We start from the raw sequence: 26,219 nt of genomic DNA on the forward strand, positions 1-26,219 counted from the left end.
AGGTACTAGTGTTAGACTCAGATATTTGGTCTCAGCTCCCAGCTTTGTCACAGACTCACTATGTGACCTTCGGAAAAGTCAGACTTTGCCTCACTCGGCAAAATGGAAATTAACTCCTACCTCACAAGGGTGTTATGTGTGTTAGCAGGATATGAAGGAACGCTTCCATCTGAAGAGACAAACTGCTAACTTCCCAGCTGGATGGAGTGGATGTGCTGCTACAAAGCTGCTAAGTCAACAACTTATGGTATTTTCTTTTTCTTTTTTTCCCTCAGTCTAAAGCAGCAGGCTATACCCGATGCACAGCAGCGAAGATGTCTAGTAGAGAATCTCAGGAGCCCAGCATTACATGTGATTCAGACATTGAATCTCACTAACTCTGAAGTCAGTGTGAAGGACTGCCTAGAGGCCCTCACTTACACCTTCAGGGGTCTGGAAAGCCCTGCAGACAGTTATTTTAAGTTCTTTAATACTCAACGGCACAGGCATGAGATTTCAGGCTATCTACATAAACTGCTTCAGAAAGCTGTCATGCCAGCAGGAGCAGCACTGCAGTGGTGGTACAATGAACAGGCAGCAGGGCAGTGGTGGAGAGCAGTGACTACATGCATGGCAAGTGACCAGTGCAGTGAATAAGATGCTGCTTTACCTCCCCTACTCAGAATCAGAGGTAAACCCTACATATGCACTCCACAACTCTGGGTCTGCCCCGACCAAGGACAGCAACTGTGAGATGGGTGCAGAGAAAAATTGAGCATATGAAAAGGACATTTGGGTTGCTGGACTTCAGAACCTGAGAGGAAGAGCACATTGCCCAACCTACTTGGGGTCAGACTTTTTACTCATGGTTTTGTTTATGATCTCGGTGGTGTTTTCCCAAATTAATGCCCATTTACTTTCCTCTTTTTTTATTTAAAAATGGAAGAGACATTAAGTATTTGGACTGAGGACATGGCATAGAGACGAGCACCTGTAAGTGGTGCTCTGATTCCAGAAAAGGCTTTGGGCTTGGGAAGCATTTTGCACAAGCATCAGATGATGAGAGAAGTGGGTCAAGGCAAAACAGGAGAATTTGCTGCAAGCAGCGGGTGGTTTCGCAACTTTAAAAAGAGGCACCATTGTCATAATGTGAAGTTGACAGGGGAAGCAACATCAGCACACCACAATGCAACAAGGGATTATCCCTCCCAACTTCTTAAAATCATCAAGGAAAATGGTTATGTGCCCTAACAAGTTTTCAATGCCAGTGAAACTGGCTTGAGTCTGCAAAAGAATGCCCACAAGAACATACCTTTCCCAGGAGGATAGAACAGAAAGTGGGCTACAGGGCAGCAAAAGACATGCTGACCCTTCTCCACTGTACTAAGCCTTGTGGAGACTGCATACTGAAACATACGTTGCTGCACCACGGGGCATTAAAGGAAAGTAAGAAGCAGTTTGCCAGTTTTTTTGGAGGTCAAACGGTCGCAGCTAATACATTTTTGGACCACTTCTACAACTGTTTGGTCTGTAAGGCAGAAAAATACCTACAGTCCAAAAGGGCTGAACTTCAAAGTGCTACTCATCTTGGACAATGCCACAGGCCACACCCTGGCCCTATGCAATGTGTGCATCCTGAAGTGCAAGTGGTTTCCCTGCCATCTAACATGACTTCCCTCATCCAGCCTCTCAACCAGGGAGTGATTGCTATTTTTAAAGCCTATTCTACCAGGGGCACCTTACTGGAGCAAGTTGTAGAAGGGAGCTGTCAATGATATGTCCAATGTCTCACCTGTCCATGTAAAGCAGGCTCCTGCAACCCCAGGCATGCACATGTGAGCCGATCTTCATTGGCATGTGAGGCAGGAACTCAGTCTTATCACTCCCCCGCCATGCAATGGGGGCACAGAGATCGGCAGGTACTGCTCTGTTCCCACAAGTGCACACCCCAATGAGCAGAGCCGTGATGGGAAGGTGGCAACATGTGAGCCCCACCCCTTAGCTGGCTGCCAGAGGAGTGGGGCAGCGCAGAGCTGTCAGGAGCTTGGGGCCAAAAGGTGGAGGTGGAACTGCTCCCCCTGCAACAAATGCCACCCATTCTCCCCACTATCTGCCCTCCTCTCCTCTGGGGAAGGGGACTGAGCCCCTCTGACCCTCCAGCTCTGCCATCTCCCTGTAAGTCCCTCCCAGGGACAGGGACTGAGCCCCTCAACCCCCAACCTCTGCCATCTGCCCCAGCTCCTCCCAGGGACCCTGTGCCTCCTTCTGCCTTCCATCTGCACCTGCCCCGAGACAGGGATTGAGCCCCTCTGCCCCCCTCCTTATTATCTGTCCCAGAGCAAGGATATCTTAGTCCATCTGCCCCCACTTCTGCCTACTGTCTGGGATCCAGCCATAGCCCTCTTGCTTTCCATTTCTGCCCTTTATTGCTACCTCGCCAATCTGCTCCCAGACTTCAGGCAGGCAGTTAATTCCAGAGAGGTGTTTGGAGGTCTTGCTTCCCCAGGTCTGCCGAGTTCCTCCTCTTCAGCTTGTTTGCCCCCAGCACTTGCCATCCCCACTTCTGCAGGCCAGGGCTCTCCCTCCTGCCACCAGCAACAGCTAAATGGTAAAGCTCTCCATCTTAACTTATTAATGAAGCTGTTGTAAGTAGGACTAATAGTGACTTGAAAAAGTCTCACTGGCACTTGGACCGTACACAGAGGTCAAAGGTCAAATTTTGGCACTTTGCCTTGGAAAGGTTGCTGACCTCTGTGTCATTGCATCCTGGCAGGAAGAATAACCCAAAGGTAATACAGGAAGGCCTCACCATTTGTGGGGAGGCAGGGGGAGGGTTACATTCCAGAGAAAGCCGTGAATGTTGGAAACCAGAAATTGTAGGTGGGGGGGTAAGGCGTTTGCAACCTAGAAACCACGTGTCTGCAAATAACCTTTTATTGCCTACTGTTTAATAGTCAATGAGCAAGTTTAAATGCAGTAAATTAACAGACAAACTAGAAAACAAACATAATGCATATCAACTTCAACCTTAATCACCCAAAACAGATGTTTGAATTCGCTTCCTGGGAATCCTGTTCCTTTGGGAAGGGAGGGTTAACGGGGTGGGTTCACAAAGGAATTTTGTGATGGGAAGTCATTTGGTCTTGCTCTTAAAGTCCTTCAAAATTCGCTAGTATTGCATCATTGCAGCTTCAATGTCCCTTTTAATGAGCTGTCTGATCTATCTGAAGAGATCAGCCAGTGTTTTAAAATTTAAATTGGGGTTTTCTCTTTGCTTGTCCCTTACCTCCTTCTCCTCCCTGATATTTGTCACGAGCGCTGCTAGATCCTCATCAGTAAATTCTTCTGATTGTGACACAGTAAGTTTTTCAACAGCAGATTCCTTCATGTCTTCAAACCCCTCCCTTCACATGCCATGGGCCATCCTAACAAGCCCTGTAATCTCTACTTCGGGGTCAGCAACCTTTCCAAGGGGGAAGTGCCAAAATTTGACCTTTTGAGAGCCCAAGTGCCGTGATACTTTTTAAAGTTACCAATAGTCCCACTTACAACATCCTCATTAATAAATAAAGTCCCTCAGTGCATGTCTTTCAGTCTGATCCTGTCTTTTTGTACTTAGTAAAGAGAGAGGATTTGAACAGGGGTCTCCCACTCCTCCAGAGTGGTCTCACATCACCGGGCTGCAGAGTAAACTAATGTGGGGCACCACATCTCTGCTGTTGAAGCTGGTCATTTTGGATAAACGGCAATGGACCAGAAATACAGAGCAACTCATTAGCCCAATGCTTAGGGCACCACTGAGTGGGAGACCCAGCATACTTTTGGCTCCAGTGACCATTCATTTATTGATACAACTGAAAACACTTTACCAACAGTGACAGAGGGAGCCCTACATCAGAATACCCGACAGCCAAGCCGGACTGACCAGAGACTTTGCCAGATCCTGTGGGGAGCTGGCTCTGGGCTCCCTGGAAGGGGCAGGGACTCAGGTGAAAGGTCCCAAAGGACAGAAGATGCTGAACCAAAGGAGATCCAGGACTTCTGCCCTAGGTGACCTCAGCCTCCCATTCCCCCTGGACTGCCATGGGGCTCCAGCATCATGCTTCTGGGACTGCTACAAGACTCTGGCAGCTCAGGGCTCCGCCACAGTCTCATACTGTGGTGGGAGGCCCTGTTGTGGGCTAGGGTGCATGGCCACCCTACCCTGCTGAGGCCAGGGCACTGGCTTCACCAGATGCAGCCCAAGAGGGATAGTGGGGGACTGAGAGCTTGGACTCAGGCATAGGAGAGCACAATCCAGACTTGCATCTTGGAGTACCAGGGCTGAGCAATGCCCTGTATCCTATCTACACCACCCCCACAGCCCTTCCAAGTGCTTCCTGTGAGACAAGCCCCTGGACACCCTCACTTTCCAGACCCTTTGCTCAGTTCCACCTTGGCTTGCTGTGCTGATGGCCACTTGGTGCCAGCATTCTGAGAGACCCTGGAGACACCAATGGGAAAGACAGGGAGACACAGGTGCCTGCCAACCAGAACAATTTCCCGTGGGATATCAGGACTCATGAGTAACGGGCCAGAATGCTCCAGGAAGCTCTTGGGGCTGGCTGCCCTCTGCCCCACTATTGCAGCCCAAGGGCAAAGGCCCTGCAGCAGGGGCTTGGGCCCCACGCTCCAACCCCTACTATCCTGTCTGTTGGAGTAAATCAGCTCATGTGCCAGTGATCTGCCAACCCCCACTATAAAGATTTTTTTGGCACAGCTATGTCAGCAAGCTTCTAATGTAGGTGCAGTTATGCTGACAGAAGAATTCTACTGAAGACGTAACTAATGTTGTTTGGAGCAGCAGTGCTACTGTAACAACAGAAAAACTCCTTCTGTCATTGTAAGTTGAATCTACATTGTACAGTAACTCCTTGATTAACATTCAGTTATGTGTTCCTGAAAAATGCTACTTTAAGCAAAACAATCTTAAGGAAATCCAAATGGGGAGGTTAGGTTCCAGGAAAAAGAAATTTCAGCAGACAAAAGAAAGTATATACATATACAATCAAAGCTTTAAACCAACAGTTTAATATTGTTCACAGCAATCGTAACTGTGAAACTGGGTTGAAGTGGTGGATCTGGAGAATAAACTATTTCCCAGGGAATATCTTGTTACTCAATGATGAACTAGAACTTGGCTGAGCCCTCAAAAGATTAACATTTTAATGTAGCTCGGGGTCAGCAAGCTTTCAGAGGCAGATTGCTGAATTTTAACCTTCTGATCTCTATAGCTGTGTCTACACGTGCACGCTACTTCGAAGTAGCGGCACTAACTTCGAAATAGCGCCCGTCGCGGCTACACGCGTCAGGCGCTATTTCGAAGTTAACTTCGACGTTAGGCGGCGAGATGTCGAAGTCGCTAACCTCATGAGGGGATCGGAATAGAGCCCTACTTCGACGTTCAACGTTGAAGTAGGGACCGTGTAGACGATCCGCGTCCCGCAACGTCGAAATTGCTGGGTCCTCCATGGCGGCCATCAGCTGGGGGGTTGAGAGATGCTCTCTCTCCAGCCCCTGCGGGGCTCTATGGTCACCGTGGGCAGCAGCCCTTAGCCCAGGGCTTCTGGCTGCTGCTGCGGCAGCTGGGGATCCATGCTGCATGCACAGGGTCTGCAACCAGTTGTCGGCTCTGTGGATCTTGTGTTGTTTAGTGCAACTGTGTCTGGGAGGGGCCCTTTAAGGGAGCGGCTTGCTGTTGAGTCTGCCCTGTGACCCTGTCTGCAGCTGTGCCTGGCACCCTTATTTTGATGTGTGTTACTTTGGCGTGTAGACATACCCTCGCAGCGCCTATTTCGATGTGGTGCCGCGCAACGTCGAAGTTGAACATCGACGTTGCCAGCCCTGGAGGACGTGTAGACGTTATTCATCGAAATAGCCTATTTCGATGTTGGCTTCACGTGTAGACGTAGCCTATGTACGCTCTGAGTGCTGATGATACTTTTGAAAGTTACTAATAGCCCTACTTACAACAGAGTCATTAATAAATTAATTAGGATACAGAGCTTTACCGTTTAAGTGGTGGCTGATAGCATTAGCTAGTCTTTTGTTAATCCACAGGTGAAATGGCTTTGAGCAGGCTCCCAACAGCCGGGGGGAGCAGGAGTGGGGCTGAGATCCCGCCTCACGTGCTGATGAAAACTGGCTCGCATGCCACTCTTGGCACCCCAATGTAGCCTCACACTGTACAAGACAGCATGGACTGGGGCAGCAAGGAGGAAACACAACAGATAGCTGACAGTTCCCTGCAGACGTTGAATGATACTGAATCCACACTAGCTGGATTTTTGTGTGTGTGTGTGTGTGTGTGTGTGTGTGTGTGTGTGTGTGTGTGTGTGTGTGTGTGTGTGTGTGTGTGTGTGTGTGTGTGTGTGTGTGTGTGTGTGTGTGTGTGTGTGTGTGTGTGTGTGTGTGTGTGTGTCCCACTACGTACGCTACCCCCCCCACTACAAGTACACTGTACGTCCTGTAAGCAGACCAGGAACTCCAGGCATAACAGCAGCTCCAAAGAGGAGGGCAGGAGCAGCACAGCAGGGAACTTAAGGGAGCAAAGTGGGACTGCCAGCCCACCCTTGTTCCAAATCCTTAACAACAACAGGCCATTTTTCCAGAAAATCTTGCAAGTAGTGAGCAGACAGCCAAACCACTTTAAAACAAGTATGCACTAATACACAAGCAACATAACAAAACAACATTAAATAGGACAGCATTAAGTAAGGAGTTATTGAAACAATGCTGGCAAAACATTTAAAGTGTAGACAAGGCCTGAGTGTCTTGGAAGAGGAAGTTACGTAAAACTTGTGTAAATATAACTCACCTTATTTATGTTTGTACATGTTTATTTTTAGAACAAATATGATAAAAAAAGATGCTGTAAACCTTTTATCACCCATCCAAAAATTAATGAGGTCGATGTCATGGCAGGATTTGGCTAACAAAGAAAATGTAGTTTCTGCTTCATTCCTCCAATTTCCTCTCACAAACGAGTGGGCAAAATGCCAGAATCCAATCTATGCTTACAAGAAATAAACAGTAATTAAGTGACTACATACAGGTAATTTATAGTTAAAACAATTGATCATCTCAAATCTGAATGAAGGGGGTTGACAGCTAAGAAAGTACTAGACTGACAAACTTGCTGAGATCTTATTACACGAAACAGATACAGCAATAGAAGCAGCAGTATGTGTTCACCTCACATTATGCCCTACAAGTTTTCCTAATTTTGACCTGGAATGACTAACTTTAGTTTAGGATGTCAAGTGTCCATGGCTTTCAACCCCTAGCTTCCCTATGAGACTTATCAAATTTACCAATTTGTGCTCATCATGGTTGTCTTTTACAATGTGGAGTTATACTTTCAGGAATGAAGTGTCTGTGGTTAAGAGATTCCTCTGTTAAACCTGCATTCCTCAGCTTCCTCTGTTCCCAAGGGTCTTAAATTACAAACCTAGAGCACCTACAGCTTCAGTGGAGCTCCGTGGGAGCATTACTAAGCAACTGTGAGGCTGAGAAGGTCTCAGAGTTTTTAAGGTCTATTGCAGCAATGCTCTTGATCTCAAGAAAAGACAGAAAGAGGTCTGGGGTAGATCTACACAAGGTAACAACATCTATCTCAGATATGCAATTCTAGCTACATCATTAGCATAGCGAGAACGGATGTATCAGAATCAACTTTCTGCCCTAGTGTGGTCCAGGGGTCTTAACACACGTGGCAAAATTGAACTCCGGAAGATCGACTGCATTGCCTTGATCGTCCACTAAGTATAGGTCAAGCCAAAGTCTTTGAATGTATCCTAAAGACCCACAGCCAGAAATGGTGATGAGACTCTAACCAGACCCAATTGGCTTGTAAACACATGAAAGCCAGCATACAGATCCACTCAGAGTGGTGTTCAGACGAAGGGATATTGGGCTAGACTGCAACAATTTTTACTCCCTATAAACTCCAGAAATGGAGTTCCAGGAAGCAAAACAAAAAATTGTAGTCCTTCCCAATTTTCGCAGATTATGCTGAATACCTAAAATTCTTTTCCTACAAAAAAAAAAAAAGGCTAATTTTCTGTTACTAAGGTAAAAGATCATCATAAAATTCTGCTCTTCTGTACACTTGACTCCTGCCATTTTATTAAAAATGCCAAAAAACTGGGGACACAATTTATATAACTTTAGTTTTGCTCGAGGCAAAGCATGCAAAAGTAAACAGTGACATTTATCAATCCACTATACTTGAAAACTGAACTATTTCCTCTAAAAAAAGGAATGGTGAACAAAAACAATGTCTGTCTGCTTGGAATAAGTGAATTACATTAGTTTCTGACCTATTAAACCACAAACAGAATGGCTGGGGAAAATATTGATAATTAAATAAAACTAATTTTAATGCTTGAATTTTTAAATTTTTATACACCTGAAAAAGTGATGATTGACAGTTTTTTTCTGACTGATATCAACTTTAAAAATAAAAATCCCATATTTTGCTGAGAAGTTAAAGAAATGCATTGGTAAAGCAAATAATGTTCTCAGCACCTTTTCATAGGACTGGTTAGAAGTTACTACAAGCTATTTCCAGATATTGCATATTCCTGATGATTCACTAGACGCTGTTGTTGTATGAACAAAAAAAAAATCTAGATTCAGATGTCAGATATGGTGGGGGAGAAGAAAATCAAATCTGTCAAATAAGATGAGATGAAATATGAGAAATTCTCTCTCGTACCACACACATACTTTAAAAAATGCATCACAAGCAGCAGAAAGGTTTTAAAAAATTGTTTACAGGTGCTTCTCATTACAAGCATCATGGAAGTAAAACCAGCAGTTCTCCAGTCATTTACCCCTGAGTTTGGGAAACCAGAAGATTAAGCAAATTGTTTTCTAAAGCATTTAAAAATGAGTATTTATAATTATTTCATGTTCACAACAGATAATTAATAAAACATTAAAATATGCAAGACTTGAAAATAGTAAAATAAAAGTCTGTTGTCGCAAATCCTATTTAAATAAATTTTGTAGCAAAGAAGGAAAAGGTACAATAGTATTCAGAACTTAATTACTTCTAGCCCACTTGAGAAGATGCTGAATAGCATATATGTTTATTGTTATTGACTATTAAGGCATTGATTAATATATAACTAAACTCAGACATCATGACGCACAGACTTACGGGTTCCAGATGCTGTATGTGGCAGATGTCTCCAATTGCTCCAGCATCTAGAAGCTCCTGCATAAACAGAGAGTGAAGAAATATAACTCAAGTCTGCTCTGCTTACATAGATACATAAAGCCCCTTTCTGATACCACATTTATCCATAATCACAAATATCTGAATTTATCATGAGCGGTACGAGTAAAATTAAACCTCACTCATGAGCTAGTGACAGAACTCAACTGTCAGGATATTTTTTTCAGCCTCAGCACATATTTAAAATGTGTTTCTGGTCAGACAGCAGTTACCTCCCACAAACAAAAGAATGTGGTTTCTCCATAAGACAGTTACTTTCAAAGAACTGTGAAAGATAATGAGAATTTACATACCACATAAACAAGCTATCAAGCTAATGGGTGGTGTGGGGAGGAGGGACAAACAGTATGGCTATACCCTAGCTGAAAGGGGTAGTGCCTCCACTTTCTACTATGCACAGGACCCAATGGTCAGATGTTTTTCGTGACCAAACATGGTAGAAAGGAGATAGCCAAAATGAAAATGTGAGACAGGAAGCATCCAGCTGAGTGACTGGTATTTCATCCTCCACCGCATCTTCAAAATACCTGCTTAGGGCCTGAAGAAGGCTTTTCCTGGCCAGAGCCCTGAGGAAGGTGCTTGTGAGCACTTATTCTCATTCCTACTTTTATGCCTTTGCTGATGATATGGGTGTGGAGAAGGGTAGGGCGTGAAATGCCTGTACTGAGTGGTAGGTGTGTGTAAGCCCAAAGACCTCAATGTCGCCCTTGAGGTTATGAAGCCTTTTGTCCATCTTCTCCAAAAATAGAGAACACCCTTCAAACAGATGATCCTGTATCGTTTGCTGGACCTCGTAAAGTAGGCCCAAAACTGAAGCCAGGCTCTCCTGCTCATGGCTATGCCAGAGGCCATGATTCTTGTAAAAGCATCTGCTGCATTTTAAGCCACTTGTAGAGCGGCTCAGGATATTAGCTCGCCCTCCTCCACCAGCACTGTGAATTGGAGCAGGTCTGTAAACTTCTCCAAGGATGACCAAATGTTGCAGGAATACCTAATTAGAGGCTTAGTGACTGGGGATTCTAAGCTGTAGGCTCCAGGTGAATAAATTTTCCTCTCACACAGATCCAAGCATTTAGCATCTGTTTTTTAGGGGAGGGCCCTTGGTACCTTGGGCGCTCACAGTGGTTGGCTGCATCCACCACTAAGGAATCAGGAGGAGAGTAGGTGTACATAAGTTCATACCCAGTGGATGGCACAAAATAATCAATCAAGGGCAGGGCTACACGTGTAGGAGTGGCCAAGGAAGAAATATCAACCATTGAATTGGTCTCATCCACAACCTGCAGAGTTTGCACCCCCAAACCCTGAATCACCCTGCACAAGAGGAGATGGAGTGCCTTATTGTCCTTACTGTCCTGCAGGGTGGGAGAGGTGGCCATACCATTGGTGACGAGGAAGAAGAAATTGCTCCCGGCTGAGGATGATCTGTAGCCTCAGCCACTGAGGGATCTCTAGGGCCAAATCCCTGTGGCTGAGGTGTTGATGATGAGACCTGAGCAGTCTGAGGTTCAGTGCTGGAGCAAGAGGAAGTGCAGCTGGAGATATCAGTGCTGCACATAGCAGCAAGTTGTCAGAAGTTGATGCCAAAGTTGTCGGTGCTAGTGCTGAACTCATCAGTATTGATAGCCCGGCTGCTGATGCCATAGACATCATCATCAGTGTTACTGCTGGTGCCAGAACTAGTACCCCAAAAGATGAAGACAGCATTGCTATCGGTGCTCGTGGCACAAACAAGGGAACCCTGTAATGAGGCTGCTGGATCTGCCCCAGCTCTCATGTGTCATGTAATATGCCAGCAGGCATGTCTGCAGGCTTGAAGGCCTTAAAGAACAGCCTGTAGGCTTCAGAGAGTAGAAGTAGAAACTTCCATTCCTGTAGTACAACCAACTTCCCATCCCTATGTTACAGCCTTAAACCCTGCAAACATAAACACCAGATGGTCATCTTGGCCCTGATACCTGCACTTGAACTGGGAACCTACTGAACAGGCCTCATGAGAGCACTGAAAGTGGCATTGAGCCACAACAGCTCAGGGAGAAAAATCACTCTGCGGTCCTGCCCCTGGTGAGTTTCACTGAGGACTTTTAGCTTTGGAGGTGCCCCAGATTCCCCTAGCTGGAGCCACGTCCGCCACAGCCCTGGTGTAAGGCAATCCAGGATCGGGACTCCTCGTAGTACTCAATTCAGTATAAAACCAAACATCCACAAGACTCTGAAATAGTGAGAAAGGAAGGCCTGGAGCCTGAAACCGCTCAGGTAACCATCTTAAAGTAACCACTCTTTATGCACGTGTTGCATGCATCCTAAGTCTGAGGGTTGAGCTACACTAGGGAGTTAAGTTGATCACAGATACACAATTCTAGCTATGGCAATTGGGTAACTATAATCAACTTATCTGGCTGTCTACACAGAAGGAGGTCGATGGGATAAATTCTCCCTCTGACACCTCCTCGCCCCTTACTCCTTGTGATATCAAATACAGGGGCTGACTGCCTGACCAGGTCAATCTTCCTGGTAGGGTAAACACACCCTTAGCAACTAATACTGCCCAGGCAAAGGAGTTTATAGCAGAGTCCCAACAGAACAAATGACAACAAGACTGATCTCCTAACCAGAACTAGCAAATCTAGATGCTAACTCTTGGGAACAATGCTGCGTAAAAAGGTACCATCTGCACCTTCACGTACAAGTGTTGGAATTTTCACTGATAGAGCACACACCTAACAGTTCCAAAGCAGTCTTGCAGAAAGCTTTCTAAAACTGTTTAACATTTGCCCACACTGGAATGCCACCTAATTGATAGCCTAATCCATTTAAGCAATTTCTTAATGGAATTTAATTTACAACCTTATCTTTTCAGTGAACTAAACATTAAAATCTTGGCCTAAACTTTCAAAGCTGCTTCTTGCATTTCTAAAGGAGCATCAGAGCATCAAAAAATAATCGATCACAACAATGAATGTGACACATAGCAGTACAGGAATTTACTGGCCCTACTTCTTTCATCAATGTCAGGGTCACAATAGGAAATACTCATATCACCTAGCAGGAAAAAACATTTACTGAGTCCACTCATTACTGTTAAAGCAATATAGTAGGTAGTCCATTGTGTCTGATGATGACGTCTTGAGCTTGCACAGGCTCATCAGTTGTGGACTCACATGTGGCTGAGGAGACCAAGCTTTGAATGGCATGGGCATTCACAGTGGGGGCAAGGGAACTGTCCTCGCTCTGTTGGTGTGGCTGCTGCTGTTGCTTTCTTCCTCTCATGAGCGTCAATGAGGCATATGCATCACTGCTCTTTAAAGTTGTTACATGCATGTTGTATGAGAGCACGCTGGCCTGTTCAGTCTTTTGCATGCTGCTCTAGCTGATCTGATTTTAAACCAGCACGAGCAATGCTGGCCTTCACGCAGTCTTTGTGTCTCTTGCGAGGCCTACCTTGATTCCTTTTGCCCTGAGAGAGTTCACCATAGAGGAGTTCCTTAGGGATTCTTGACTCTTCCATTCGTATGACGTGCCTTGTCCAGTGAAGCCGGGCTTTCAGAATCATGACTTCCATGCTCGTGGTTCCTCATATGTCCAGGACTTCCAGGTTCGTAACTCTGTCCTGCCATCGAATGTGCAATATTGACCTCAGGCTGCGTGTGTGGAAGTGCTCCAGTAGTTTTATATGTTTTCTGTACAAGGTCCAGGTTTCACAGCCATACAGGAGACTGGTCAGGACTACAGACTTGTACACTTTCAGTTTAGTGAACTGTTGGATATTGTGCTGATCCAACACTCGCGTTCTCAGACGTCCTAGTGCCCAGCTGGCCTGGCAGATTCTGGCATTATTTCTTTGTCAAGGGAGCCATCGTTGGCTATGACACTGGCAAGGTACTTGAACTCCTCTACTGTTTTTAAGTCTGCTCCTTCAATAAAGATTGAAGTGGGGAGAACAGCAGATCCTGGAGCAAGTTGAAACAGTACCTCAGTCTTTCCCAGGCTGATGGTGAAACCAAAGAGGCGAGTGGCATCAGCAAACTTGTTGACAATGAGCTGGAGATCAGATTCCTTGTGTGCCATAAGTGCACAGTCATCAGTAAAAGGGGCTTCAAGGATGAGCCTCTCAAACATCTTAGTTTTAGCATTTAGATGACGAAGGTCAAAAAGTGACCCATCAAGTCTGTATTTTATGTAGACTCCATAGTCCAGGTCCCTATCTGCGTGGCTGAGGATGCGCGTGAAAAACAGGTTGAACAACACTGGAGCCAGCATGCACCCTTGCTTCACACCATTGGATATCTCAAATGGATCTGAGGACTCGCCATTTGAAAGAACAAAGCCAGTCATGTCATCGTGGAACAGGCGTATGAGATTAACGAATCTTCTCGGGCAGCCAAGTTTTGACAGGATACTCCACAGGGCTTCTCTGTAGACAGTGTCAAACGCCTTAGTCAGGTCTGTAAAGACAGCATACAGATCCAAGTTCTGCTCTGTGCACTTTTCCTGAACCTGATGAACAGCAAAGATCACATCAGTGGTGCTGTGGCCTGGGCGAAAACCACACTGTGCCTCTAGTAGATTCTCCTCTGAGATGCTAGTGATCAGATGGTTGAGGATGAGTTGAGCCAAGGTCTTCCCAGCAGTACAGAGAAGGGAAATGCCTTGGTAATTTCCACAGTCAGCTTTGTTGCCCTTGTTCTTGAAGAGCGAGATGATTGCGGCATCCTTAAAGTCTTTGGGCATATCGTCTTCTTCCCAGATGCTGATCAAGATGTTGTGAAAGGCTTCAAATGACACTGGCCCTGCCGCTTTGAAAATTTCAGCAGAGATACCGTCCATCCCAGGGGCTTTGCCAGAGCTGGTTTGGCTGATTGCCTTTTTGACCTCATCCATTGTAGGGGGCTGGTCAAGACTGTCTATTGTGAGTTTCTGAGGGATCTGGTCTAGGGCCACAGGGTCGACAACAGAGGGTCTGTTGAGAACGTTGCTGAAGTGCTCTCTCCACCTATTGTTGATGCTGTTCTTCTACCTCAGAAGGGTCATGCCATCTGCAGACAGGAGAGGTATAGTACTTGGCTTTGAAGGTCCATATATAGCTTTGATAGCACTGAAGAACATCTTGGAGTTCTTGGTGTCAACATAGTATTGGACTTCATCAGCTTTACTCACCCACCACTTATCTTGCATTTTGTGAAGTGCCATTTGCACTTGGCTCTGAAAGTGTCTAAAATGATCATGTTTGGAGATTGAGGACTGATTGTTTTGCCATAGCAGAAATGTGTTCTGTTTTCCCTCTAAGATCTTCATGATGACCTTGTCATTTTCATCAAACCAGTCTTGGTGAACTCTCTTTTTCAGTCCTAGTGTTGACTTGGCTGACTCCGTCATCAGGGTTTTGAACTGGCCCCACTTTTCTGCTGGGTCTCCAGTGAGAGGTCCATGGGACGTCAGCACTTCATCAAGGCAGGCTGAGAATTTCTCAGAATGACCAGTGTGTTGCAGCTTCCCCATGTTGAAGGAGGGTCTGACAACCTTGAGCTTCTTGTGGTGGAGTGGTGTGATGTGCAGCATAAGGACTGATCTGACAAGTCTATGATCAGTCCAGCACTCAGTTCCCTGCATGGCCCTGGTGATCTTAACATCTCAAATGTCCCACCTGTGACTGATGACATAGTCAATCAGGTGCCACTGTTTTGATCTCGGGTCCATCCATGTGGTCTTGTATTTATCGGCTTGCCTGAAGAGAATGTTGGTAATTGTCAGGTCGTTTTCTGCACAGAAGCTCAGCACAAGGCAGCCATTGGCATTCATGTTACCAACACCACGATGCCCCAGCACCCCTTTCCAGGTCCTACAGTCCTTGCCGACCCTGGCACTGAAGTCACCCAACAGCAGCAGCTTGTCACTAGGAGAAGCTGCTTTCACAAGATGGTCAAGGTCCTCACAGAAACTCTCTTTTGCTTCATCACTGCTAGTCAGTGTGGGGGCCTAAGCGCTGATGACTATAACATGGCAAGAGGCGTTGAGGGGGAAGCGGAGCTTGATCAGACGCTCACTGATGCAAGTTGATAGGTCAGGAAGCTGGTGCAGAAGTGATATCTTGATAGCAAGTCCCACTCCGTAGATTCTGTCTTCATTTTCTGGCCTGCCTTTCCAGAAGAAGGCGTAACCTTCTTTTGCCTTGCAGATGGATCCCTCCTTTACCAGTCTGGTCTCATTCAGGGTGGCTATCAATGTTATAACGTGCCAGTTCTCTTGCTATGAGGGCCATTCTTCTCTCAGGCCTCATAGCATTCTCCCTGTCCAAGAGGGTGCAAATGTTCCATGCTGCAAATATCTTTTTTTTCCACTGTTTTTTGACCGCTGCGAGGTTAAAACTGCCAGCTGCGGCACGTTGGCCATTTTGGTTGGGACAAGCAATCTTTGGGACACCTTTTCTAGTCCCCTCCCTCATTTTGAAGGTGAGCAGTGCTGTTCCTAAAAAGGCCTGCTCAGTCGCCAGGGGTACTAGCAAACTCCTCTATCGTCCTGGGGTCAGAGTTGAGCAACCAAAGTCCACAATCCGCCTACGTGCAGGTTTGGAACTATGACTCCCAGTGGTCACCTCCACCTGTCGTTTCGCCCCTCCGCCATCGCTGCAGGACTTTGAGGAAGACAGAAGTGATGAGAACGTTTAAAGTGGAAAAGCCATTGCACAGGGGCAGTTCCACTCTCTTGACCTCAGAAGCCTCATTCCAGTGGTACGAAAAGTCGTCATGGCTCGGACTTCCTAGGCTGCAGTGGATGGCCATGCCGTCTTTGGTGCCTTGTCATGCCCTTCGCTCTCCACAGAGCGTTGCAGAACCGCCTTCCTGGTCATCGGATCTTGCTGTTGGTCTCATCCGTCCAATCTGCCGGGGCTGACTTTGCATGCTGGGATAAGTAATTCTCTATCTCACTGCAGGTTTCAGATCTGCCAGCTACTCTCACGAGGTTTAGCCCACCTGTCAAAGCAGTTTATTAGGGTGTGACCGCTGCATGCTACAGCTTCTTGGAGCCACAGGTGAGAGCTGGGTGCCACGTGGGGACCAAAGGTGCACGAACTACCCCCGAAGGGACATGACAAGTCCCCACACCAGAGGTGCTACCCCTCCCTGGACACCCCATACACCCCTTATATGTTAAAGCAATAAGTTTACCTTTATCTTCAGCGAGGCCGGATAGTACCGCAGAACATGACACACTGCAAGCATGACATTGTTTGCTTTACATGCAGACGCAATTTCTTTACAGTCCTCAGGTGTTACCTTATAAGTGAGAGAAAACAGCTCAGTCAGTCATTTCTATTCTGACTGCATTGTGTCCCAGAGTTACAGCATGAATCTGCTAATGTCACAACACCGGTGATTTGAAAAATACATCTCATTAAATAGCTTTCTAGGCACTTAGGTGCTAAACTGAAATTTTATCTACAGATCTATGAAAATGGCACTTACCAATAATACTCCAGTTATGTATATGTTCATATTATCATTACAGGCTATAATCAATTAGACCAAAGCATACTCCTGCAGAGTGAAGCTTGTCACCCAAGATTTCAGCACAGCCCCAAACAGTTTTATTGATGGAAAATTTGTGTCACTACTTTTTAAATATTTAAGACCATACTTCGATGTTTGGATGGTCCTATCATGCTGGATATTAAAGTAACTAACGTTTGAGAAAGGGCGGTATTATGTTTAAGGCACTACTAGGCAAACCAGAATATTATGATGAACTCCAATGAACTGTCCAACACTGTTACCATAGGAATGTTGTTTCTCTTATTCTTTCTCCTATACTATGTATCCAGCTTGTCTATTTAGACAGTAATCCTTGAGGGAAAGGATTGTCTTTTAATTTATGTATAATGCTGAACCACTAATACAAACAGCAACAAAAAATGTGTTATTTACATAGCACCCCAAACTGGTGAAGATGTAATCTGTCTGTAAAGCAACTTTAACACAACGTAAACACGGGAGTACAAAAACGTTTATGTAGAAAGACAGGTAGTTTTCTGTTACTGGTGTTCCTTTGGCTCAGAATTAACTTCTGTGCCCATGGAATTCAATGTCAAGTTTTCCACTGATATCAGCAACGCATGTTCTGGACACCATACAGCAGATGACAGCATGGTATTAAACCAAAATTTCCATTTCTTGTTCTACTAAATTCTGCAATGAAGTAAAAATCCTGTGTACAATGTTGTTCTACTGCCAGAGAAATTACACGGTATCATAAAATAAACACCACGACTTTACTACAAGATCCCAAAGCCAGAGATGTTCTGTAAGGAAGCAAACTCCACTTTATATTTACAGACAGGAGAATATTATTTATTACATGGCATAGGACTATTGGACAGGACTATAAAAACACAGGCACACACTAAGACAGTTGCTACCCCAAGGAGTTTATATTCTCAGGGAAATAAAAATAGGAATGATTAGGAAAAGTATGCACATTTTTTCATTCTTGCTTATTAAATATAAAAGAATATGGACCACGGCTTTGCTAATTTGCAACTGAACCAGAAAAGATGCTATGGCAAATTGGTTAAAGATTTTAACTTGACATATGAAAAATTATCTCCACTGTTTAAATTTTAACATTAAGACCTTGCTGAACTTACTGCCATGGGCTTTTCCAATAAAATGTGGTAGCCTTTGTTAGCAAAAGCTATTGCTGGAGCCTAGGAGAAGAGAGATACCAAAGAGACAAATTACATTTCTCTATATCATTGTTTACCCCCCATTAGAAATAAATTATAATTTTCAACAACTTTCAAAACTATTTATTCACCAAAATATGCAGATTCAGATCCACCTAAACTACTTGCAAATTTCACACATCAAATAGTTGTGACCCACAAAATATTTTGGTCTACAGTGCTGGGGAGTTGTGCGTCATTCACAAAACCAAAAGAAGTGGAAACACTGCCCATGGTGAGAGCACATATTTAGGATATCTGGGATCTGGATTCAATGCTGATGAGGAAGGATTTGAAAGAGAAGTTACTCACCTGTGTAGTAACGATGGTTCTTTGAGATGGGTCCCCATGGGTGCTCCACCGCAGGTGTCGGGCTCTCCCCGGTGCCGCAGCTCGGAAAATCTTCAGCAGTCTCCGTCGGGTCGCGCATGCACCGATGCGCATCAGCTCTTCACGCGCTTATGGTCACGTGCGCGATCCGGTCCCTGCCAGTTCCTGATCAACCGCTCCGGGTGTCTCTGAAAAATACAAAACAGAGCTCTGAAGTGGGGAGGAACGGGTGGGTAGTGAAGCACCCACGGGGACACATCTCGAAGAACCATCGTTACTACACAGGTGAGTAACTTCTCTTTCTTCGAGTGGTCCCCGTGGGTGCTCCACCGTAGGTGACTACCCAGCAGTAACCCCCCCCCCCCCCCCGAAAAAAGGAGGTTGGTACCCGATTCATGCGCAGCTTGCCCTTGAAAGGACTGCTGTCGACAGGCGTGTATCCTCATCAAGCATCCAGTGCATGGCGTAGTGTTTGGCGAAAGTGTTGTAGGAAGACCACGTCGCTGCTCTGCAGATGTCTCTCAGCGCAATTCTCTTGAAGAAGGCCGTTGATGCCGCCATCACCCTAGTGGAGTGGACCCTGGGCGGAACTGGCAGAGGAGTCTTGCGAAGCACAGTCTTATGCATGACACAATGTGATCTGAAATCCTCCGAGAAGATAGGTCTTCCCTTTTTGACCTGGATGCAATGGACACCAGGAGTCTGTCTGTTTTCCGGAAAGGCTTAGTTCTATCGATGTAGAAGGCCAGCGCCCTTCTCACATCTAATAAATGCAACCGTGCCTCTTTACTCGAATTGTGAGGCTTAGGATAAAACGAGGGCAATACTATGGGTTCGTTAATGTGAAAGTCTGAAGAGACCTTTGGAACGAAGGCTGGGTGCAAACGTAAGACCACCGCTTCCTTTGAGAATATCGTGCAGGGTGGTGTGGACATTATGGCTCCGAGCTCGCTCACCCTGCAAGCTGACGTGATTGCCAGAAGGAAAATTGTTTTCATGGTAAGTAGCCGAAGGGGAACCGTAGCCAATGGCTCAAAGGGCGGTCCCGAGAGCGTGTGGAGAACCAAGTCCAAACTCCATGACGGCAGTACCGGTTTCCGAGGGGGGTACAGGTTTACCAACCCCTTTAGGAAGCGCGTGACAACAGGATGGGCGAATATGGTTGATCCCTCCTCTTCATGTCGGAAAGCTGATATAGCTGCAAGATGAACCTTTATGGAGGATAGAGAGAGCCCCTTTTGTTTGAGTTGTAGTAGGTAGTCCAGAATCATGGGTATAGGGGCGTCCAGAGGTGTCAACTGCTTGGAAGAGCACCAAGAGGAAAAACGTGTCCATTTGTGCTCATAAGTCCTTCTGGTGGAAGTCCTCCGACTACACTCCAGGACTTGCTGCACTCCCTCTGAACATGTAGTCTCTAGGGCACTGAGCCATGGATTAGCCATGTCTGTAGCCGAAGTCCCTGCGGGTGCGGATGTAGTATTGACTCTCGAGCCTGTGTGAGAAGGTCCGGTACTGTCGGTAGGGGAAACGGCCGGTGCTGTGCCATGTGTAGGAGCAGTGGGAACCATTGTTGCCGATCCCAGGTTGGGACTATGAGTATCATGCGTGCTCTCTCCCTTTTGGCTTTCTCCAAGACCTTGTGTACGAGTGTTGGGGGAGGGAACGCATAGAGTAGAGGGCCCTTCCATGGGATCATGAAGGCGTCCCCCAAGGATCCCTGTCCTACGCCCGCTCTGGAGCAGTATTGGGGACATTTCTTGTTGTTGTGAGTGGCGAACAAATCGATTTGGGGAAACCCCCATCTGCGGAACACTTGGTGAAGCAGGTCTGAACGGATCTGCCACTCGTGTGTGGGCGCAAAGTGTCTGCTGAGTTGTTCCACCTTTACGTTATGGACACCCGGTAAGTATGAAGCTCTTAGGGTTATATTGTTGGCTATGCACCAGTTCCACAACCGGACCGCCTCTGCACAGAGTGCACGAGATCTGGCCCCCCCTTGTCGGTTTATATAAGACATGGTGGTGGTGTTGTCGGTATTTACGCCGACTACTTTCCCGCACAGATAATTCCGAAAATGCCTGCACGCATTGAACACTGCTCTGAGTTCTAGTATGTTTATATGCAGTGTCTTCTCTACAGGGGACCATAAACCTTGAATGGCTTTGTTGTCCATGTGTGCCCCCCATCCCATATGGGATGCATCTGTTGTAAGGAAAACAGTAATTTGTGGTTGGTGGAAAGGCATCCCTGTTAGTAGATTCTTGGGGTTTGCCCACCATGTTAGTGACCTTCGCACCTCCGTTGTGGGTAATACCATCCTGTGAACAGTATGGGCTGATGGTTTGTATACAGTCGACAGCCAATGATGCAATCCTCGCATGTGTAGTCTGGCGTTTTGTACCACAAACGTGGTGGTCTCCATGTGCCCCAGTAACTGTAAGCATGTTAGGACTGAAACAATGGGGCTGTATGTTATTAGCTGTACTCGAGACTCGATGGCGCGAAAATGGGCATCGGGCAAATATACCCTTGACGTAACAGAGTCTATTCGAGCTCCTATAAATTCTATATTTTGTGTGGGCTCGGTCTTTGACTTTCAGAAGTTGATGATGAGGCCCAGTGAGGTAAATGTGTTTGTGGTGATGCGTATCATCTGTAAGACCTCCGCCTGGGAAGTTCCCTTTAGTAGGCAATCGTCCAGGTACGGGAAGATGAAGACGCCTTGTCTGTGCAGGTATGTTGACACGACCGCCAGGGTCTTGGTGAAAACTCTGGGTGCTGGAGAGAGACCGAATGGAAGGACTCTGTACTGAAAATGATCTCTGCCTACTATGAACTGGAGGAAGTGCCTGTGCGCTGGATGAATTGTGATATGAAAATACACATCCTGTAAGTCGAGGGCTGCAAACCAGTCTCCATCGTCTAGTGCCGTGATTATGGAAGACATTGTACTCATTCTGAAGCGTTGTTTGCGCAGGTATTGGTTGAGGGCCCGTAGGTCCAAAATGGGTCTCCAACCTCCTGTCTTCTTCTCTGTCAAGAAGTACCGGGAGTAGAAACCTTTGCCCTGAAATTGCTCTGGTACTTTCTCCACCGCCCCTATGAACAGGAGGTGGTCCACCTCCTGTTTTAGTTCCGTGAGGTGAGAGGGGTCCCTGAGAAGGGGCACAGTGGGAGGATTTGGTGGTGGTAACGACTGAAAGGGAATTGTGTACCCCGTGGCTATAATCTCCAATACCCACTTGCCCAAGGTGATGCTTTTCCATTGGGGGTAAAATGGCTTGAGCCGATGATGAAACATGTTGAGATCAGCACTGAGAGACGGTCTTGGTTTCGCAACCCTCGACATACCTGTCAAACCTGCTGCCTTTTATTCTGCCCAGAGGAGGCGTGGCCTTGTTGTGGTCGACGTCTAGGGGCCTTGTACTGTGGTGGCTGTTGATGACACCCCTGGTCATACCCCCGTTGAAAATGGGTACGTTGTGGTTGATAACTATAACGCCGCTGTAAAGGATAAAACTTCTTCCTTCTGTATGGTGGGGTATATATCCCCGAAGTCCGAAGTGTCGCTCTGGAGTCTTTACTAGGGTGCAAGACTGAGTCAGTTGATTCAGCGAATAATTTCAGTTTGTCAAAGGGAAGGTCTGCGATTTTTACTTGCAGCTCCTTGGGAATGCCTGACGTGTGGAGCCATGACTCCCTGCGCATTACCACCGCAGTGGCTACGGCATGAGCCGCTGTGTCCGCTACATCTAAGGCAATCTGGACTCCTGCTCGAGAAGCCGCGTATCCTTCTTGTACAATTGCCTTAAGGACTGGCTTTTTATCCTCCAGGAGAAAGTCCATGAGAGCGGTAAGCTTAGACTAATTGTCGAAATTGTGGTTTGACAAATGGGCAGCGTAGTTAGCCATCTGCAGCAGTAGGGTAGATGATGAGTAAGCCTTTCTACCGAGGAGGTCCAATTTCTTTATATCCTTGTCCGGTCCTCCGGATTTATACGGGGGCGTTTTGGCTCTATGTTGAGAGGACTCAACCACTAGCGAATTTGGCTGTGGATGACTGAACAAAAACTCCATGCCTTTGGCAGGGACGAAGTACTTCTTATCTGCCCTCTTGTTGGTAGGAGGGGTGGAGGCTGGAGGCTGCCATATGTTAGTGGCTTCCTCCATGATTGCATAGTCCAATGGTATGGCTATTTTAGAAGAAGCCGGAGGCCTGAGGTTTTTAAGGAGCTTGTGGTGTTTTTTCTGTACCTCCGCCACTTGAATGTCCTGAGATTGAGCCACCCTTTTGAATAGCTCTTGAAATTGTTTTAGGTTATCTGGGGGAGGGATGTCCCCAGGAATAACCACTTCATCTGGGGAGGATGAGGAGGCATCACTGTGGTATCTCTCCTCCAGTTCCTCGGGATCCTGGCTGTATTCATATGGTTATCCTTTTGAGGTTTCGAAATGAGGTTCAAAATCCTTTGAACCAGTCTCTGATTGGGAAACTTGTGGTGTTCCCCCAGGTTGAAGCTGTGCACTGTGACGTTGATGAGGCGTTGACGGGGATCTACGACGAGATGCCGAACTCCTGTGTTGATGTCCTGTATAATGGTGGCGGCTGTAGCAACAAGGGCAGGGTCCCGGTGATGGAGACCTGGACCACGACCCGAAAGCATAAGGATGATGCAAGGAATGACGTGATCGTCGAGATGACACCGACATAGGGGGAGATCCTCTGTGATGATACTCATAGGGGTCTCTGCTGGAAGATGGTGAAAAGCGTCCAAATCCAGGAGATGGTCGTTGAAGAAAAGGAGATGGAAGCCTGTGGCGGTCTGATGGCGTTGCTGCTCGCTGAATCTCCGGGGGGGATCGCGGTGATAATGGCAGCGCAATTACCTCAGGGGAGGGACTGCGGTGCTGGGTCTTTGCTTTGGCTTTTGCCTGCTCAGGTACCATAGGAAGTCTGATCGGTGCCGGGGGGCTCGGCACCGTAGTTGGTGCCATGCTGAGTTCCACTGCCCCCGGTGCCGTGCTCGGTGCCGTCGTCCTCGGTGCCGCTCGGGGCGTTTCGTCTGGCCCCGTCGGGCTCCATGCCGGGTGTTGACGCTCCGGTGCCATCGGAGCCAAAAAGCTCGGTGCCGATCTCTCTGGTGCCTGCATGGCCCTCGGTGCTGTCTCCTTAAGAGTCGCAGGCCCCTGTGCGGGTGCGTGCGCCACGGCCTTCCCAGTAGAAGAGTCCAGTGGGCCCGGGCCCCTTGCTTCGCTCGTCCCACTCACAGAGGTGATGGGCAGGGATCGAGCTGGTGAAGCCTTTTTCTTCTTCTGCACAGAGGAGGTCAAAGAGGCAGCCCTCCTCTTGTGCAAACCCTAAGAGCCCTCCTTATGGGGCTTGTCCGACGTGGCAGGCTGAAGGGCTTTGTCAAAGAGAAGCATTTTGAGCCTCATCTCTCTATCTTTTCGAGCTCTACTTGTTAATTTAGAGCAATGAGAGCACTTCTGGGGGACGTGGGTTTCCCCCAGGCACCGGATACATTTACTGTGCCCGTCTGAAGCAGGCATGGCCTCCCGGCAGGATTCACACTTTTTAAAACCGGGAGACGACATTGTAAAACTTTAAGTCCTTAAGTCCTTAAGTGCTAACAGCGCACTTAGCAGTGTATTTACCAAACAACAGCAACCGTTAACCATTGAAGGCTTGTCAAAATAGCGGGCCCGCCCAAAGGCAGCCGCCTTGATCCTTAACTCAGTCTTTTGCTTTTAGAAAAACTATATACACAGTAAAACTAATGTTATAATAACTAAGTGACTATTAACTATAACTAGTAAAAACGAATAAAAACAGAGTTTATCTGTCTCAGGCATTGGAGCCAGAGAGGATTCCGTCTGCAGCCGTTGGCGGTTGAGAAGGAACTGGCGGGGACCGGATTGCGCACGTGACCGTAAGCGCGCGAAGAGCCGACGCGCATCGGCACATGCATGACCTGACGGAGACTGCTGAAGATTTTCCGAGCTGCGGCGCCGGGGCGAGCCTGACACCTACGGTGGAGCACTCCCGGGGACCACTCGAAGAAGAACTAGGGATTCCGACTGAGTAGTCCAGTGGTCAGAGCACTGTGTATTTTGATATAGCATTAACACAGTCACTCCGGCATAAGCTGTTAACTTGGTATAAAATACTTAAATAGTCAGTGGGGTAGAGATAGAGAACGACACTACAGCCTATGGGAGACTCTCCAAAAGAAGACCCCTGCCGCCTCTGCCTCCAATTAAGTATTGTTGGGATATGCAAGAGTATATTGACAGAGATCTGGCCTGAGCAGGCTGTCTCTTTGCTGATTTATAGATACAGCTTTTCCTTCTTTCTTGCAGCCTGGAAGGACATAAGAATACAGTTGCACCAAGACTGTAACTTGGATGAATGCATCTTTCATTAATAGTATTTTTTTGTGTTTCTCATTTGTTCCACTTTGCTCTGTGAAAATACTTTCAGACTCACATCCTTTGCACCCCGATACAGAGGGGTGGGGAGGCTTGGTTGTCCGAACTTTTTTTTCATATTTCCTTTTCATGAAAAGTAGTTAAAATCAAAACAAAATGTTGAATTCAACCCACATCTTTTTTTTCCAATATTTGTTTCTGTAACAGAAGGGAAAAATATCATCTTGGGTGAATCAAAAACAATTTTTATTTTTCACTAATTTAGCTGACAGCATTATTTCATGCCTTTTTCATGGAGGCACTTAAGATTTGTCTTCTGATTTACATTCATTTGCCTTTCTCTTCTTGCGTCATATAACAAATTCCTGAAGACCATCCTGATCTGCAGAACCAAGCAGTCTTCCCTTTGTTTAATTGGATGCTGCGATGTATTTTACTTAGTGCATTTTAAACTTTCTATCAGTGGGCTTTGGATGATGTCCTTCAGCTGTAAGGTCTTTGACGCAGTCACTCTTTGTCTATCTCAGAAAGGGATTGTCTAGATTTTGTGTGTTAAAAAGTGATTTTTATATTTTTTCTATAAAGCTATAAATGCTAAGTATGAGTATTAGTACTAAGAGGATATCTCAGTTTTTCGTTCATTGGCCACACTGCCAAAGTCCTTATGATTCTAGAACTTTCTAAAGTTGATTTTCTACTGGCAATTTACAGACTGATTGGAGAGCGGGTATTCCTTCTTTGAGCAAGTTAGTGAGAAGGTAGGACAGAGAAAACAATAGGTGTGATATATATTGATTTTATTTAGACTTTTGAGATAGTGCCACATGTCAGTCTCATGAGAAAACTAAGGAAAAGCAGTCTGCACTAAATGGTTATAAGACAGTTGCACAACTGGCTGAGAGACCATTTTTGCTGTCCAACTCAGATGCAATATCTATTGGATTCTCACAGGGTCAGCCCTGGATCCAGTGTTATCCATAATTTTAATTAATGATTTTGATAATGCAATAGCAAATATGTTTATGACATCTGTGGGTGACACCAAGGTGAGAGCACTGTGAAGGAAACCAAGTTGCAAGCACTGTAAAGTACAGGTATTCAGAACAACCCTGCCAAACTGGAGAACTGGTCTGAAATCGACAAGCTGGAATTCAATAAAGACAATCCAAACTACTATCTCTGGAAAAGAAAACTCAAATGCACAAATAGAAGATGGGAACTAAGTGGCTAGGTAGTAGAAATGCAGAAGAGGATCTGGGGATCATAGTGGGTCACAAATCGAACGTGGGCTAGCAATGCATTGCAATTGCACGCCCCTTCACCGGCTGGCTCGTTGACAGGGCTTGCCCATCCCAAACTCTGCTCCCCTGATTAATGAGGGGAGGAGGTATGGGGCTGAACTCCTTCTGCATGCTGCTGAAAAGTGGCTCATGTGCCAAAAGTAGCGCATGTGCGGGGTTGCTGAACCCTGGTCTGAGG

The 26,219-nt window shown here is 46.4% G+C and overlaps 1 protein-coding gene across 6 annotated transcripts in view; it reads right to left on the reverse strand.

Annotated features, from left to right (window-relative positions):
• LOC142016750 (2,7-anhydro-N-acetylneuraminate hydratase-like) overlaps window positions 1-26,219 on the reverse strand; it is an 85,150-nt gene that overhangs the window by 39,825 nt on the left and 19,106 nt on the right. For 4 of the 6 annotated variants that reach the window (XM_075000959.1, XM_075000957.1, XM_075000958.1 and 1 more), the window contains exons 5-8: window positions 17,904-17,963; window positions 16,429-16,536; window positions 9,185-9,241; window positions 6,898-7,028 (exon numbers count right to left, since the gene is read on the reverse strand). In XM_075000959.1, coding sequence (XP_074857060.1) covers window positions 6,898-7,028; window positions 9,185-9,241; window positions 16,429-16,536; window positions 17,904-17,963 — 356 coding nt within the window. Of the gene's footprint in view, window positions 1-6,897; window positions 7,029-9,184; window positions 9,242-16,428; window positions 16,537-17,903; window positions 17,964-18,293; window positions 18,441-26,219 lie in introns of those variants that run through there. The other 2 variants (XM_075000956.1, XM_075000955.1) reach the window with 2 other exon arrangements.

This window comes from Carettochelys insculpta, chromosome 8 (assembly GCF_033958435.1).
Source record: "Carettochelys insculpta isolate YL-2023 chromosome 8, ASM3395843v1, whole genome shotgun sequence".
NCBI classification, from domain to species: domain Eukaryota; kingdom Metazoa; phylum Chordata; order Testudines; family Carettochelyidae; genus Carettochelys; species Carettochelys insculpta.